The 18,752-nt window shown below is 41.8% G+C and overlaps 1 protein-coding gene across 11 annotated transcripts in view; it reads right to left on the bottom strand.

Annotated features, from left to right (window-relative positions):
* Window positions 1-18,752, bottom strand: part of CHCHD6 (coiled-coil-helix-coiled-coil-helix domain containing 6) — a 132,684-nt gene that overhangs the window by 86,063 nt on the left and 27,869 nt on the right. For 10 of the 11 annotated variants that reach the window (XR_014886394.1, XR_014886396.1, XR_014886397.1 and 7 more), the window contains exons 5-6: window positions 16,696-16,716; window positions 11,685-11,768 (exon numbers count right to left, since the gene is read on the bottom strand). Coding sequence is in view for 4 of the 11 variants with exons in the window: in XM_085235980.1 (XP_085092106.1) it covers window positions 11,685-11,768; window positions 16,696-16,716 (105 nt within the window). In the remaining 7 variants the exon portion in view is untranslated. The remainder of the gene's footprint in view (window positions 1-11,684; window positions 11,769-16,695; window positions 16,717-18,752) is intronic. The other variant, XR_014886395.1, reaches the window with a different exon arrangement.

Genomic DNA, 18,752 nt, shown 5'->3' with positions numbered 1-18,752 from the left:
ACTTCAAGCTCAGGTTACTGGTAATCAGCACATCTGAAGAAAAATGCAATACGTGGACAACCAGAAAGTGAAATAACAAAAGCTTCTTTGATAAACGCTAACTTTAATCATAGGAATCACTTTTTTTGTTTGTTTGTTTTTTTTGAATGGAGACCATGTTTACTTATCTTTCAGTGATCTAGAAATCTTAGTTAATGAATACCTGGAAAAAACTCCCAGCTCCACAGCTCAAAAGTAGTTTTATGAGAATAACCTGATTTAATTCCTCTTTATTAATAAATGCTTAGACAATATAAAGCAACAGTGTATTTATTTTACAATCAGAAAATAACAGTTATTAGGTTCTTTTTACCAAGAAATACTGATTATCACTTAAAAAGGATGATAAAACATAATACAAAGCAATGATAACAAGAAAATGGAAGAACAGAGATCCCTTTGGCCCCCCTTTACCATACCTGCCATAAAGCCTCTGGTTCTCCTGCAAGGCATCAGTTACTCTGGAGAAGGGAACACCAGCATCATATTTATTTTGCTATTCAAAATGGATTGAAATCCTCCCCACAATCAACTGAAAATAAATATAATGTTTATCCTAAGATAAAAAGCCAAGGAGGACAAAGGAGGAAGGATGGTAATAGGGATAAAGCAGAAATCAGAAGTATTTGTAAGCAATTTCTTTTCCAACATTTGACGGTCTCATTCTCCCTGCTTTCAGACATCTTTTCTTTCTTATGGTTCTCAGAGTCATTTTGCATCCTCTGAAGAGGACAAAGCATTGAAGAAATATCTCTGTAGCTGACAAAAAGCTTAAGAAGTCTGCAAAGAGAAGCTCCTCTGAGCAGAAGGACCAGGCGGTCAAAGAAGGAGCAAGACATTTGCAGAGTGGGGCTACTGAGAAGGAAACATTAATATGGAAACCCAGCTCCTTCAGGCAGACACAGAACTCATCCCTCCATCCTCCAGCAGGGACTGTCACAGCCCTGGCTCACACCATCACCTGCAGCTTCCAACAACAGTTGGAATCTGGCCACTACCAGATTAGAACTGCAATACAGAACTAAGGCAGAGGAAAGGGAGCAGAGGGTTTCCCACTTCTGATCCAGTACAGAATAATAGGAATAATTACATCTTAACTTCAAATCAGGAAATTCTAGCAAGGCTTTGCTACAAGGGCATCTCAGGAACGTAAGTGGAAAAGCATCACATACAGCATACCATACGCTCAGACATAAGCTAAGATCTACTCTCAGAATTTAACCTCTGAGCAGTATCTCCAATAGCAAAATATACTATGTGCAGACAGCATACCTGGACATTGCAGTTAAACAAGGAATCCAAACAAGTATGCTTTCCTAAAGAAAAAATTAGGTATAAGCATCTGTAATTATCCAGAGTGTCTTGCTGTAACTGATAAAGGGTATGACAAGAAAAGACTTGGGAAACAGCGTCATAAGCAGGCTTCTCAGGCTCACAAGCAAAGTATGAGTTTATCACCTATACCTCCTGGCCAGGAATATATAAAACACTGTAAGCCTTCAGCTGGAGGTGGCTGGAGCTCAGAAATGCAAATAGGAATGCAAAGGGACAAAACTAAACCTGGACTGAAAAAAAAAAAAAAAAAAGGAAATAAATCCACAAGCACTGCAGACCTGAAGCAAAATCCTCTCTCCACTGAGAGACCAATCACCCAAAGCTGTAGCCCAGCACTGCCCTATTCGCACCTCACAGGGACAAATTCTGTTCCTCACTGGGACACACATCCCCTATCAAAAAAATCAACAGCTAGGACACAATTATTTTTTCTTGCTGCAACAAAAATTTGCCTCTTACTAGAGAAAGAGATGTTATCTCAGTGCCACACAAGTGAATGATTAGCCAGCAGGAAGTAATGGCTTTTTGGTACTGCTTACGGAAGCTCTATCTGTAGGAATGACCTAAATGTGAAAGACCTCATATTATTTGTAATCCCCCGGGAGGCCAGAGGAAATTTTAGGGTTTACGTAGTTATTATGAAAATTAATGTTTAAAAAAAAATAACAGCTCTGGAGAGCAGCTGAAAGTTCTCAATTCACATACATGCCCAGGCGGGCACACAGCAGTTCATGTGTCTGTATGAGCTGTCCTCCCCATTTCAGGAACCACAGCCCAGTCAGTTCAAGGCTTGCTCCATGTCAAGGCAAATCAAATTATTTCTGTATAGCATCCAATACATCATAAAACATCCCTAAGGGAAAAAAATAAATCCAGGCACTCCTGGATTGACCCAAGCATGCAAGCTCACAGCAATGTTGCAGCTTGGAGTTATGTAAGCAAAAGCACGGCTTGTGTTCAGAACAGGGAGGGGGAAAGAAGGAGGAGGAATTACATCTTTTTTCCTTAAGAAAAGACCTGAGATACAGTAATTGGGCAGGAAAAGAAATGCTAGCTGTTCTCTTGAAATAACGTACTTATTGGAAGCCTTCTCAGTTGAGAGGCTTAGCGTTTCATCTCAGCTCTGCATTTCCCCCTCCCACCTCTCACTCCTCTTGTCCCTTGCAGGCTGTCAGCACAGAAGCATTCTGGCTCTGCCTCTCCTTTGCTGCCGCTGCCTGCAGCGCCTCCCACCCGCAGGTAACAGGACAAACCCCTCCTCTCCCCATGTGTCAGTGTTGGACCTCCACACTAAAGTCCATGAGATGCATTTGTTATCTTCAATAAAAACAAAACACCAACAAAAAATTAGTCATTATTTTGTACTTATAATGGGGCTAGACAGCAAATGGGTGACTCAGGTAACCCTCATTATTAGACTCAAGGCGTTTAATGGCAAACCAAGACGAGAATTGTTTGGGGGCAGAAGAATGGGCAGTTGAACAACTGGCCAACCCCAAAAAAACAAGCAGACAACTCGCCAGATAGCATCCCGGGGTCAGGACACCGAGACAAACCAAAACAAATACTTTTTGCAGTGGTTCAAGACCTCACAGTGAGTCTCCCAGCACTCAAATATTTAAGAATATTAGAACATGTTATTTACAAGCTACTTCTGAGTCATTCTGGGAACATGCATTATACGTTCAAGAAATTGAAATAGCTTTTTTTATTTATAATTTTCTTTAAAATGAATGACAGATGGGGGAAAACCTTCAGAGAAGCAGCCCTAGGCTGTCATGAAACACGCATTTAACACATCCACAGTAAAGCACTGAGCACCCTCCCTTCAGAAGTACAGCCGCCATCAATGCAGGGCAGTCCCTTTCCAAAGTTTGATCCCTGGTCTACTTAATTCAGCACAAATTTCAGACGTTCTGCCCGATTTTCAGAGTAAGTATTAACTATATTTTATATCGATGTGATAAAAGATGTTCTATAAAGGCAACGCAAGAATTTGTGGACGTTTTCGATATGCACCTAAGCCTTGGTTTTATTTTTAGTCGCAATATCGACGCCTTTTTTCCTACCACACACAGAAGGAATGCTGCAGGCTGAAAGAGAAATCTCACGTTCCCCAAAGTCAAGGTCCTCTGCATGTGGACTCCACACACAGGCAAGTTCTGTCTTCCTGAAACAATTTCCAAGGCCAAGTCTAAATCTGGAATATCCCAGGAGAAATGCAAGCTTCAATCATCCAAATCCCAGCAGACGCACAGACTTGGGCCTAAGGTCTGCAACATATTTAATCAATTCACCGTGCTTGCTTTCCACAGTTTCATAAAATAGCCAATACTGCAATAACAGGGCCAAAAATTAATTGTACACTGGTTGGCCAATTACACAGAAATAACAGGTAGCCCTGGTATTTACTGTAGCAGGATAACGTACTTGGTGCTACAGCACTGCACCACAGCAAAACATAGCTGAGATAGACAGAACAAGCATGTGTGCGTGTGCATATAATATATATAAGTTATATATATACACACGTGTGTCCTGCTCTCCACTAAGAAAGCAGCACTGTCTTTACTGCTAACAGTGCTACCTGTATGTACACACTTTTATAAATACCATTCTGCTTATAAACAGCACAAAGGCAGAAAACAGAACTCTGAACTATCAGGCAATAAGAAAATGAATAAGGAGGGAAAACTGGATTGAATATGAAAGGGAGGAGGGAAGGGTGGGCACCAGAAACATCAGGTAATGAAAAAAGCTCTCAAAAGGAAGGACTAAAAGCATGGCTTGTTTTGCTCTTTATGGACCAGACTGGATGAACACTCTAACAAAGAGACAAGATTACATTCTAAGTCTTTTTGTTCTGCCTTTAACAAGTCTTCATAGTGATACACTGATGAGACCAGATACCAGATTGTTATCTAAATTCAGCTGCTAAATTCAGTGTTAAAACACTAAGTTCAAACCACACGCTGCCACATTTATTTCACAAGTCGAGCCTGAGGATGAATTCCTCCAAGACGAAGCAGCCCATAAGCATCTTTCTCCCCTCTGCAAAGGTACTCTAAATGCCAGGGAAACAAAATCACCCGGAAGGCTCTGACAGTTCACCCTTCAGCACACAGACTGCAAATGCATCTCTACACTAATCCTGAAGACTGAAAAGGAAGAAAACACTTAGTTGCTGTTTGCATAGAAGCTGCTCGTAATTTGATGTAATGTACTGTACATCAGTCAACACATATTGAAGAGCAAACATACAGGCTGCAGAGAAGGCAGAGAGGCAGTGCTGACATCTAACGCATTTTATTTACGCTGTTATAGATGTTCTTTGAGTTCATCAAATTACCAATCAATTTATCTGATCTCTAAAAGCTGGTGTACTGAGATATATTAACTACTAAACTTTACAAGCTTTCAGCAAAACAACCATTAAACAGGGGATCTGAGCACAGGGCACTGAAGTGGGCTTAAGGCAGCGGGTGGCAGCACGAAGCAGCCTCTCCCTGCAGACAGGGATGCTGCGGGGAGACGGTGAAAGCACAGCCTCTGCCCCACGCTGCCCTGTGGGTACCAGCAGGAAGAAGGAATCAGGGATGCTGCAGCCCCTCCTCTTCCACCAGCGTGACATTTAGTGTGAGTAAATGAAAGAGAGGAGGAGGATGGAAGGTCAAAAGCGCTTCAGATGGCAATTCCAGTTTTGTTGCTGCTCCGAAACTTCACTGACAAACGGGATAAAATTTTACTTCTCTAAAAACCCAAGGCTAGAGCCCAAAAGGGAACGCCACAGTCTCAGACAGCCAGCCCAAGCAACCGGGAAGCGATCTGGATGATTAGGAGGGATCTTAGCAGTCTATTTCAGAAAACTATACTGTGGATTAACCTTCCCGCGCTCAGAAGATGAAATCAACAGTTTGATGAACTGGCTGCTTCATTATATTGCTCCACTGGCCTGAAAGGAAAACCACTTTTGTGGGTCAGAGCCGTTGTAGAGTCACACAATGCACTGCAGCAGTTTGGGGAGGAGGAAGGCTTGCAGCAGGGGATGAGATGAGATTTCAGTAAATTAGGTAAAGAAAAAATGGAAATTGGAAATATTGTAAAACTGAATTATGAAGGAGAGGACAAGGACTACCACTGAAAGAAGGCATTTTTGGAGAACTGCTTAGTTTCATGCTCTCTGTTCTCCCTCTGAGTACCCCACAGCACTTTATAGAGCAATAAGTTAGTGACTGGTGATACAGTGACCAGGGGCAAACAAAGCAGCCATTACACACACTGCAATAGCTCACACGCAGCCCTAAGATGTTACAGGCCATTTTATTGAGAAAATAAATGGTGTCAGCGACACCCGCCAGGAACTATCAACTCATTTAGAGAAGGGCACTGAATGTTTAATTCCCAGAGAGAGGGCAGAGGGCTCAGTTCAAGAACACCTCTCTGCTTTCTATTGCAAGGCTAGCTGAGTGCTCCACAGCTCTCACAGATACAGAAACATCCCGGGAGCCCAACTCAGGGAATGGATTCCTCATCCCGTTCAACAGTAGCCCCTGCCACCTTTGCCAAGGACATCGGTTTGCTCTGCCCCACAGAGTGGGAAGCTGCTCTAAGAGCAAGGATCAAGGCCAATAAGAATAACAAACAAGAGTAAGTTCGCCTCTCTCCCATTTAGCACACACTAAATGCCTTACAAACATAAATTACGTGGTAAGTACAATGGCAAAAAAAGATTTATTTAAACAAACCAAACCAGGTGAATGCCACACACAAAATTACAAGATTTGTGAAGCTAAGCAAAGTGCAGTCTACTTTATTAATAAAAAAAATCTATTTATTTAATGCATTCCTTTCCCACTTGCATTAATACACCACAGCTTACGAATACCTCTTCTGCTACTTACTGTTCTGAAAAGCCACAAGCAGAAAACATTGCATATTAATGTACCCACTGCTCTCAGTAGTCCATTGCCACCTAATAGAAGATAACATGGGAGCTGCAGCTTAGGAAAATCCAAACAACAGACATCAATCTACAGCAAGGAGTTTCACTTCATCTGCTGAGATTACCTTCAGCCTCTCCACCGCTTTACGCTTCTTCAAACAGCTACCCAGGTTTTTCTGTATTGTAGCACTGCCCTTAAATTTGGTTACGTTAAACCAAGCAAGAGGCCAAATAGCAAAACAAATCTAACAAATATTAACCTGGGAGAAAGTATACAACTAATACGCTAAGTGAAATCCCTTGGTATCCGAAGGGTTGTAGGAGAGACTGCATTTCTTTCTTGTCATTCTTTTTTAAAAGATGTTTCTACCATTTGGAGATGGCAGGACAATGAATACCCAGAATCCTTAACACAAATCCCACTTCTGGGCAGTATGTATGCTAATGATTTGAAACAAGCTCCCTCCATCTCCTGCTGCCCCTGTTTATCAGTAACACACTCAGGAATGAAATAACATCAGCTTAAGCCTCTCAAATTGTGTATTTCTAAGGTTGTCGTTTCAGAGTTATCAGGCCCAACTCTCATCCACTCTACCCAGGGAAACTCTACAGTAAAAAAATCTCATTTGTAACAGTTGAAATGAGACCCACTTTCAGTGAAACAACTCCAAATTACATGGATGTAATGTAAAACAATTGTTTCAAGTTAGAGTTAAAAACGTTTAACCATTCCTATCAATGTACCCAGGTCTCATTACTGGACTATTTATCAGAGATGAGACAGTCACATTGCAAACAGGGCTAGAATAGAACATCCATATCATCACTTCCAAACTCCTAGCATTTACATATGGCCATGTAAGAAGCGGTCAGTTCAAAGGATTCACTTCCTGCATCTTTCTCAATCACAGAAATACTTCAGCTACTTCAAAACAAAAACTACCAAAGAACTCAAGAGACTGAAACCCACAACCACAATGAACTGCTAGAACTAAAGTCGGGAAGATTAAGAGCATGGCCTGTATCCCAATCCTCTGCAAAGCAGTTGTTCAGTAAAACGTTTTGGAACTTATTTTTATTTAAGAAGTGGTCTAAAAAGATGACAGCCCTTCACCATGTACACAAACCCTAACAACCTGACACAAAGGGCAGAATAAAAAGAGTATCTCCCAATAAGAAACTGCATTACCGGTTCCATCCTAGGACAGCTACTGCATGTGTCCAAATCTGCACTCACAGAGCTGAGTGCTGGAAGCAGCAGTGCGTGGCATTTGCTCAACAGAAGTCAGAAATGCAAATCAAGCATTCAACATCCCCTAAGAAACAGAACCAAATGACAGTTCTCATAGGCTACCACGTAAATTCAAGGCATATCTCTATATAATGACCATTACATGTGCAGTTCTGGTTCCCATTTCTCCAGGATGATTGAATAGAGGTGAAAACCTTTCTAACCATCCTGGTTGGTCACATTTAAGTATGGTAAGACTTCCATGGGGAAAACCCAAGGAACAGGATGTTTCAGTCTAAATAGAGATAGCATCAAGAAATACAACAGATCCACAAAACCACGCGGGGCATAAAGAGAGGCAAGAACTCACTGTCACAGATCCAGCTCTCATAAGGAAAAGGCAACAAGTAGATTAACAGGTACAAAATCTCTGTTCAAAACAGATAGAAGGAAGCACCAGTTCACACAACACACAGCTGGGTAGGGAACTGCTCAAGAAAGGCTAGACTATGGAAAATAGTGATCCATCTAGGATTAGCAAACACACAGACATCTCAGGAAGTACCTAAGTCACAAATGACCACAGGCTGAGAAAGCATTTTGAGCAGATATCACATATACTTGCCCTGATGTTGCACTCAGTCTCTGGGCAGCCAATGTTGGTCAGTACGGAACAACAAACTGAACACTCAGGTTTCCTTCTTCTAGAATTTTAATAGAAGATGTGGGGAAAAACCCAAAAGAAACACTGAAGTTATTTCTTAATACATGCCCTTCCCTGTGAAAATTTTAATAAAGAGCTGTCTGGCAAAATCCAGTTTAAGATCTATTTGAAATAAGGTACACTCGTAGTTCATCTCATGCAAAACCTTTTTAGCATTTGTATAGCTTTACTGTTTCACAACACTTTGCCCTCCCTTTATAAGCTATTCCATCTTACAGATGGAGTAACGGAGATAGATGGACTAAGTAATTGTTTCAAACTCCCCAAAGAGAAACAGCTATTAGAAAATGAAGAGTTTTTTGCTTCCAATTCTGTATTCTGTCCAGTAGATTACAGTACTCTCTTAGAGATTACAAAATAAAGGGATAATATATTCACACAATCTGCCGCATTCAGGGGAACTACTGAGTTCAATTCTGGTCAATACATCTCAAAGACAGAACTGCGGGGGAAAAGGGCTCAAAGATAACCAAGCAGAATGAGAAACCTGGAAAAATATCACCTGTACAAGCAGAGGCTGAAAAGGTGAGGACTGCTAAGCTTAGTGGGAAGGCAAAAAAAGGGAAGAGAACAGAAATCTACAGAGAATGACTAACGAAGAACTCCTTTCATCCCCTTCACATAAGGTATATTAAATGACAAGAACTATTTGAAATCGGAGAAAGAATTTATAGTGCATATAGCTAACCCATGGTACTCAGTGCCACGTGATACTGAGGCAAAGAGTTAAACAAGTGCAGAAAAAAGTGGCTGAGATGAGAATGCTGGCAATGACCCAAGTTCCATTACAGCAAATAAAATTACCGAATGAAAATAAACTTCTGCTGCAAGCCACCTGTCAGCAATCGACAGCTCTTCAGACTTCCTCAAAGCCATTCTCCAAGGGGATTCTATTGTTTAAAGGGGTTTGCTGGTTGTTTGCATCTTACCTCGCAGCCTTTGTAAGCTGACCATCATCAGGAGAACCAGGACAGTCTGCCTGACACAGTACAGCAGCAACAAGTAGCTGCTTCTTAGAAACAACTCAACAGTTCTTTGCGTCCTACCAGGAAGGTGATTGGTTCTTTCCATCAACCATTCAGAAAATTCCTTCAAAACAAACTTCCAGAACTTGCCATCTTGAGTTCTGTTGTCAGGAAGAAGTGTGGACAAAGCCAAACTGAACTTGTGGAAAAGGGGAGGACATGGGGAGTTCCTGACAGCACAGACCCTAGAAGGACAACATGTGGCTTTTTAGCTCCACACTGAGCCACCACATCTCCTCACTTCTGGCACAGCACCTTCAGACAAGCAGTGACCAGATGGCCATCCCTTCCAGCAACAGCAGAAAAAGGAAATTCTCTCTGATGCTTTTGCCTTATTTTTCTAATATACCTATGTTGTTTTGTTTTTTTGTTTTTGTTTTTTTTTTTAATGTATGCATGCTACACGTGTATTTATATGTAGACATAAATAAAAGCGTGAGGTGGAAGGTTTGGGCACAATTGAAGGATTAATAAATAAATAAATACATCAAGGTCTGCGTGTATTCAGCAAATAAAAGCAGAATTATATAAAAGCAACAGCTAATAAAAAAGATTGCTCTGCGCTGTGTTTTCCATCTTTCCAACCATTATAGGAATAAAATTATCCACAGAGATCGAAAACCTTTTTCAAAACTAATACAATTAAGCTTTATTACACTGTTTCAAGTACATTTCTCTCCTCTCCCTTCTAGCCCCCACCACCTCCCACTCCAGTCTAACGGTTGAAGGCATTCTTCCATTTTATTACGAACAAGATGCTAGTGTTTGAGGGTCAGAAACTTCCCGGTGTTTCAGGAGAGGAAAGAAACCCTGCGCTTCTTAATCTACTTTTTCTTTGGACATGTAAGAACTCAAAGGCAGTCTCTGTGCATCTCCACAGTTTGCAGAGGGCTATGAGCAAGCAACATTACTCCCTAAAAGGATCCTGTACCAAAACAAACAAAAGAACCACACTGCCTTGTCTAGAAGTTATAAAGGACACAGATCTGAAAAGGAAAACACTAAATACATAAGACTTGAAGAAGAGCGCAATGCAGGTTGGTCACAAACATCTCCCCATTCCACTGCCCATAAAGGACACGCTCAATTTTTCCCTGCAGTTTGTCTCGTGAGACCAGATCTGGAGAGAAGAATGTAATGGCAGCACACAGCATGAGACCAAGAAACTGCAAAAAATTCCCTTTGCGTATGAACATATGGACAACTGTGATAATTAGAACGATAGCTGCTGGATTGTTTGCAATTTCACTGAACAATCCCCATTATCTAGAAATAGAATTTAAAATCTGAATGCAGCACTAAGTGGTAGTTTTAATAGTTTATTTTTTAATGAACTGTATAGATTAAAGTGTTGCAAAATGGTATCACGTGAAATTGCTCGTGGGCATGTTTTACCATCGATAGCTTAAACAAACCAAACTGCTGCATGGACAACCACGCAGCAGCAAGGAATGAGAAGGGGAAAGGCATACCAGTAGTTTTCTATCATTTCTATAATCTGTAATTTTCCTGCATTCCGAATTCACCGTGATGCTACATGACAGTAGTAAAGCTGATTGATTTCCATCTCTTTATGACCCACCTTGCTCATTGCTTTGCATTTTTCAGTCACATAAGAATGAATTGGATGAATGCAACTCCCTGACAGGAGGTCTAATTGCTTCAAACTAGAGAACATTATTCTCCACATTTATTAAAAAAATAAAGGCTACTTATAAAATTATTTCATTTTGCCAGGAAGTAAAAACTGCATTAGTTCATAAGGAACAGCATGGCTGCTCCTATTTTTATGGCATCAATTTTTAAAAACTCATCATGGTAAACAATTAAACAGAGAAGCAAATCCCACATTTAGGGGAGAGATTCAAATCCCTAAATGGATTTTCAAAGGTCATTTCGGGCTTAAAAGATGCTTGACAGCGTCTCTTCAAATCAAGTTCATTTCAAAGGCTTATCCAGCAAGAAACAGTGCTCAGCAGCTACATCCTTTGAACTGCTGGGCTCCCCAGAGGACAATTAATAATACAATTTTAATTCATATTTAGAGCAAGATTTGTGATTTAAGAAAAAGAGACCTAACAAAGATTTTTAACAAAACAAAAAGCACAGAAAATCTAGCTTTCATCTAAAGCCCATAATGAAAAAAAGTTTGAATTGCTATGAACTTTATTTCAAAATCATCTAGTTAAAAACCACTTATCTCTAACGTGAGTTCTTCACAAGGCTCTGTTTGTACAGCTTTTTCGTTTAATTACGTAAGGAATAGGGGCAGACAAAGGGTGCTGACAGTCCCAGGTTTCAGCACAGTGCTTCTTGGCTTTCTGCTCAGATCCACAACCGATCCCATTAATATCCAGAGGCCACAAACAAAGGACAACTTGGCCTTACCTTCCTCTCAATGCGCGCCAACTGCTCTTTATAGAAGGCCTCTTGTCGCTTCAGCTCTGCCTCCCTGCCTTGCAGCTCCACAGCCTGGGAAGAAGAACAAAGGAGAATCAGTGGAAGAAGAAATTAAAGGTAAAGAGCATGAGGGCATGGAAAGCACATGAGATGCAGACTGCAACTCAGAAAATCCACACTGTTCAGGTCTAATGTATGGGATCCCTGCCAACGCAGCTTCAAACTTTGTGTTCTGGTTCATTTAGGACTAAACCCACACATCCGAAACACTTGTTAGTAACATACTCAAACACAATACCTTGGTTTTATTTCTCCTTTTTACATGAAAGCCTATAATTACACAAAGGTAATGCGTCTGGACTTTCCTGTCGTCATTTTCTGAAGTTTGCCTTACCCAAGTGCATCACACAAACCATGATGTTTATTACAACTTCCCTCATGTTACCTTAAAAATAAGCCTCAAGTCCTCCATTTCATAAACACTACTCTGAATGTCAGAAAACTTCTACAGAGGTAACGCATCCCTGCAATCATAAGGGAAACACCCAATGCAAGCTGTGTTATAACATTTATAGAGCAACACATTCTCACAGACCATACATGTGCTTCTACACACCTGGTTAAAGCCGCTGCCATTACAATTAAGCGCACATGTCTCTGTATGCCTCTGCACATACAATACCAGGCTGCACACCCTGAGCTCTAGTTGAGTGATACAGACTTGGAGGGAACATTAAGGTCAGAATTCCTCCTCTTTCTTCTTAAGTGCTTCCGAAGTTTGGTATACAAAAGCATGCTGAAGGCCTTACCTGGTCATCAGTTAAACAGTGACCAGTTTAAAAAGTAATAATAAAATTGTTTATAGCAACAGCTTTTGCCTTCCAGCTCTTTACAACTGGCAGCACTTTGCTGCAATCCCATTCCTAAGCTGAGTTAGCATTAAGAAAACGTGGCATTGATGGAACTGAGTCAAGCTTTTTAAATCTGAAAATAAAAAGCAACAATAGCTAAAAGAATGGCACTTGTGTTTCTCCTCCCATCCCTCCCCAAGATCTCCGGGGCCTCATAAGTTACCACTGCACAGAAGATCTGTCAAAAACTAAACGAGTAGTCCGTTCACCATGAACACACACCCTGCTAACCTACAGCATCCCAGCAGCACCGCTGATAACTTTAATGGTGGTTCAATCACAGAAAATGCTGGTCCAACATGATTAAACAACTGGGACAGAAACATCCCCGTGGGCTCAGACCTGTCATTTTACAGCCAACAGCCATTGTTAATGAGAAAAATTACATCTGAAAGCAAGTTGCCATGCATTTCCTTCTTTCTGCTCCCCTGCTGATGAACTACAGCAGTATAAATAGGGCTAAGAAGAGCCTTTAAGACACACACTGAGAGATGGCTGATGAGCAAAGTATGAGCACATGAAACAGAGGTTGAGGATCTGTGTGTTTTTAGATAAAAAAAAACAACTCATTCTCATGTTTGTCAGCCCAGCCAACAGGGTCAGGATAAAGCACAAGCTCTGCAGACACATCTACATGTCCTTGTTCTCAAAGGCTCTGCTTAACAGCAAAATCTCTGACTTTGGTTTTGCCGGAGCTGCTGTATAAGCCCCAGCTTGCACAGCAGATGAAACGTGCAAGGGAGAGATGAGCAACACCTCTGCAACAAGGGCATCGATGGGCACCTCCTAACTGCCAGAACTTCCATTTTTTTAATAAGCGAACTGGAATGGTCCTTTCAAACACAGATCCACCCTCTGAGTGGGACTAGGCAACTTCAATTGAAGTGGCACAGAGAAGGGACAGTGGTCTGGTGGGTATGCAAAGGACCTCGATTCTCCCACTAATTTTCGGTGTAACACCCATAAAATAAAATTATTAGAAAATTGCTTCACATTTTCTTAAGGGTAAAAGGAAATTAAAGAAGAGCATCAGAGTGCTGTCCCTTCTGCACAATTAAGATAGAATTTGCTCTTATTTAAAGCACAATACAAAATGAAAAGAGTCAAAAGATCAATCCTATAAAACACAAGAAAGTTTCTCCTTAGTCCAAACAAATGAATTATGCGGCAGAGCTACTCTTCTGGGGTAGCAGACTTCTTTGTGAGAACAAAAACAATACTTACAACGATGCTGGCAGCAAGACCTCAGCATACACACCATTCTACTTCCCAGATAAACCCACATTACCACCATTAAACTGCACGATGAACCAGAGTTTGCAGGGAAAATTTTTTTACTCACAATTCAAACATATTTTTAGTGTTTCAAAGAGCTGCTCAAGCACGCTGAGAAACATTCTATGGAGTGAAATATCTGCTTGGAAGTTGCTTCTGTTTCCCTCTACTCCCAGCTGTTATTACCAGAAACTTTAGTACACTTTATGATGATGTTTGAAGTATGAATGGTACAGTCAGGGTGTACATCACTTGAAATATTCACTGTTCCAAACTGGGTTAGACAGCAAGGGACATTTTCAATGAACATAGGATATTTATTTAGACTTCCTCCAGTCCTCTACTCCTCTAGAGTGCCTCCTATTCCCTACCTGAAGTCAGAAGCCTGTGATGTCCCAGACAGAACTGGCTGCTAGAGATGATTATAATTTCACAGGGGACTAAGATTGCAGGTGGGAAACAAAGCACGAGAAACACTTTTCATATAAAGGCCTTTAAAAATAAAGAATGGAAGAAAGAGGAAAGATATGCATAAGACAGTGGCTTGAAAATCATATGTTGGAAAACTGCATTTCTCATCCAAGCTGCAGAAATGACATCTGAGCTGGAACGTGGCATGCAAGAGATGACCAAAGTAGGGAGATGACATCTAAGAAATTGTACTGTAGAAACCAGGCTGTCATGTCAAGGAGGAATGAGAAAACAAAACAAGGAGGGAATGGAGGCACACTGCAGTTGACTGTAAATATTCAAATGCACTCTAAATTCTGGAGAGTAACACAGGACAAATATTTGCAAAACAGAACGTACACAACAAGCAATTTTCCTCTGCACAAGACCACCAGATACATTTAGGAAATGCTCACAAACTCTTTGTAATGAAGTTAAAAGCATTAAATTCCTACAAAAAGACACGAAGATAAGCTGCAAGCACACTACTACAGCTTCCAGGTGCGTGCATACCTGGACTGGCTGGGGGCTCTTTCAAGTTCTTCCTACTTTTTAAATCTTCACACTCTTTTCGGAGTCTGAAGTTTCTTGAGTTATCTAGATGCCACCTTGAAACACAACAAAGAGCTGAAGCACAGGTGTGTGCGACTCCCTGCCTCCTCCCCACCCTTTATCCAGTAATCCATTTAGATACCAACTGTGACAGCACATCTCTAGAGCTATGCATTACATATTGGTTCCACTGGAGAATCCAAGCACTGGCCTGCTAGCTGACAGCCAGACCAAAACTAATATTTTGCACATCTCTTAATCGAGTTAATGAATTATTGGTTCAATTCTGTCTGAACAGAACAAGAAACTGAGCCTCATCCTGAGCTGCAGCCAACACACAGCTCAACATGCTGTGCACCTGGTCTTGTAGAGCCAGGCTTCACTCTAGCTACGTCCATTCACACATCAGCTTTGGTTTTCCTCTGTGAAATAACAGCAGAGTTTTATTACTCTTAATCACAGTTTCCTTCTCATCACCTTGTTAAATGTGAAAACTAGGAAGGAAGTCTGCTTTGGAAGGGCTCCTAGGCAGGGTTAGGTTACAGCAGGCAATGCAGCATGCGGGAATCAAGTGCAACAAGAGCGCAGCCTGCAGCTGCTGGAGACCTGCAGTGATGTGCGAGACAGCATGGAAAAGACTACTGGGAAAACAAAGCCCCCTCTCTGGAAAGGGTGACTCAGTCTAGAAGGGATGGTCCGTACCTCAATCTACTTCCTCAGAAGCAAGTCAGAGCACTTGGCAAGGTTATTGCAAAAGTACTTATCCTCTTAGCCAAATACACTCACCAGTCACAGAGGAACAAGTGAGATGACACCCAGAGAGTCAGTCAGAGGCAACTCAAGGAAACAAGCTACAGGGATAAAAAAAGGTCCTGAAGTCTCTATCAGATGCTTTAGTTTTGCACTTTGCTGAGAGGAGTCGCCAGCTTCCTCCAGAGGTGTCCACCAACATCCCTGCAGTAGCACAGCAGACATTAGGGCTGGGTACCTCAACCTGCCACACTCACCAATCTACGTTCTTACACTTCATGCTTTCCAATGTCTCTTCCAGTCCTGGCAGCAGACCAGGAGGCAGGGGAAAAAAAAACAAACAAATACTATTAAAGGCTCCAAGAGTAGACAAAGGAATTGACAGCAGTGCACTGAAGAACAGGACTACCTCCAAAATCAGCTAGTTGGCACACTCCTGGCCAAGCCTAAAGAGAACAGCAGGGCTGAAAGGACAATACAAGCAGCAAGGGGCAGCCTGCACACATCATGCTCCAGAGTAAGCAGCAAACTCTACAGGGAGGGCTGTGCCAGAGCAGCAACCATGGGGGAGCATTGACTGAACTTCCATTTGTATCAGCAGAAATATCACCAACAATGCAGAACTGCCTGCAGTCACTATTCCAAACAGGCAAGGCCTACCACATCACTTGCTTTTTGTCCCCTTTCTCTTATTCTCTTGAAGGCTGGTGACTGCTTCCTTTGTTTTAGACCCCAGATGCAGCCTTACAGCCTTAAAAAGCAGTACTGGTGTAACCTTCACTTCCTCCTGTTTCTGCCACTGTCTTCGCCAGCTACACACACCACCAGATCAAGTTTGGTTTCAGCAGCTGTAAGCTACACAAAAGGAACCAGTGAAACCTTTATGGAGGAAATAATATGCAATTTTCTAGCTGAACACCTTTTAAAATGTAATGACAGAAAATAAAGTCCTGCATCTGTGCTCAGCAATAACAATCTGTACGCACACAGTAACAACATGACACTTGGAATAAGCAACATCCAGACAAAAAAAAAAAAAAAAAAAAAAAAAGAGAGCTTACCCAGGCGTCCAAATCCTCAGGCTTGGAATAAAAAGAGCGCAAGAGAAAAAGGAAGGAAAAGAGAAGAAAAAGAGAAATCAGTGATTTATGGAGGCCGCCTGCTGCTGCACAATGTAGCTTTTAGTATGACAAGTTTAGAAAAGTTCCTTAAAAATGACTAGCATCTTAAATAGTGCAGTGCTGTCCCCTGTTGGGAACTGTGCTATTAAAGCAGGAGCACACATCCCCCAAAATAAAAACAAAGCAAACCCCGGAAGGCTGATGCAGGATCCCCCCACAGAGCAGAGCTAAGAACAGACAGCTGTGCAGCAGCCAGGGTGTCACACAAGGCACAACATCATCCACAACACACACCAATGGATGGGGCAGTGCTGGGCATACTTGAAAAGAGGAGACCAGCAACCACGCATCCCGAACTCCCGATGAAGAACATGCACCCTTTTGCCAAAGCACTTTTGAATACATAAGTTGACCTCAATAGCAAGTGATCTTCTTTACATGAGAACTTCAGAGGGCCTCCCAACAGAAAACCAGTTGCCTGGGGGGGTTCTCCTTCAAAGGGGATCAACTACTTACTTCATGCACATTCCAAATATCTTTCCCAAATCCAAGCTGCCCTCACCTGCTCCTTCATTTGTTGGCAAGCCAAGCAGATCCAGCAGGCTGCAATGTTGCCTCTTTTTTTACTTATTACTACTTTTGACTTGCACAGTAACCCAGCAGCAGCAAAGCAAGTGCAAGACGATAAACATTTCATGCCCATAAACACCTCCTTCTGAAGCCAAGGCATTTATGAGGCAGCCACAGCTCTCATTTGTTGTCAAGGGCTGCAAGCCTTCCCTGCCTCTTAGGGCCCCATTCAATCAGCAGCACTCTCACTAAGCAGGAACTCAACACAGGCCAGCTGTTATTATGATGATTATTTATTTGGGAGATGTTGACAGGGCAGGAGGAACCTTCCTCCTGGTCACAGTTCAGTGCCAGAGGGAGCAGACAGCAGAGTGTAATGTGTATGAGATCTGCCATCATTCTAAAGGCACAGAGCAGCTACTTCAGGTAAGTGAGGGGTGATGTGCCACCCACTGTGAGCATTGCCTGTCCTCATCGTTCACAGCAGCTGGGAGGGGTGGGACAAAGCATCTCCAGTTCAGCTGGGGGAAGCCTATCCCCTTCCTGCAGGCAGGTTTGATGTACTGACATCAAGTCCTTGGCCAAACAACCTGACACACAACAGGTGTTGACCAGCAATCACCGACTCATCTTGACAAATGCCTGATCTGAATAACATTTCTCTTCCCACTGATTTTTACAGTCCGGACAGATGTGCTTAGTGTTTTAGCAACACTTCAGCAATAGCAAGGGTGTCCATCCTCAGCAGATAGACAGGAAAAAAAAAAAACAGGGCTCTTCATGGCATGATTATTTCGGCAGATAGGTCACATATACCTGTAGCTCATTACTGGATGTGGATGTCATCCTTGGGACACCTAAGCCACTGACTGACACATTCCTGGTGGACAAATATTTCCATGACAAAATAATCACAGGGCACTGACTCAGTAGCACTGAATGGTTACTAAGAAGATAGCAAGAAGAAGAAACTCCTTGCTAAGATGCAATCCCTGCTGTATGCCTTGTGATTTTAATGCACAACAGTAGAATTACACTGTTGCTAACCTCGGGGCATTTGTTCTGCCAGTACTGCCACAGGCTTTAATTTTGTCACCTTCGAGGAGGAAGAAAAATTACTGCAACAGGAACAGATGGATGTAATGCAGTGAAAGGGAAAACTTAAAACAGGTTTTGATGCAATAGGAGATATTCTTGAGCTGGGAAAAATAATTGTGTTTGGAGTGAAGCACAGACTAAATAATATATAATAAAACAAAAATGAAAACCCTGGCTACTGGTTTAAATTGTACTACTAAAGTCTGAGCCAAGATTTTTAGTAGACTTGCATTTATCATCACTGATAATAAGAGATGCAGTGCGACCAACAGTATTTTCAAAAGTTTAACTTAACTATGTAAGAAATTAGTAACATCTGGCTTCCTTGC

The sequence above is a fragment of the Meleagris gallopavo genome, chromosome 14 (assembly GCF_905368555.1).
Source record: "Meleagris gallopavo chromosome 14, MGAL_WU_HG_1.1, whole genome shotgun sequence".
Lineage (NCBI taxonomy): Eukaryota > Metazoa > Chordata > Aves > Galliformes > Phasianidae > Meleagris > Meleagris gallopavo.
Note: the sequence above shows the minus strand (reverse complement) of the source record. Positions and strands in the feature narration are given on the sequence as shown.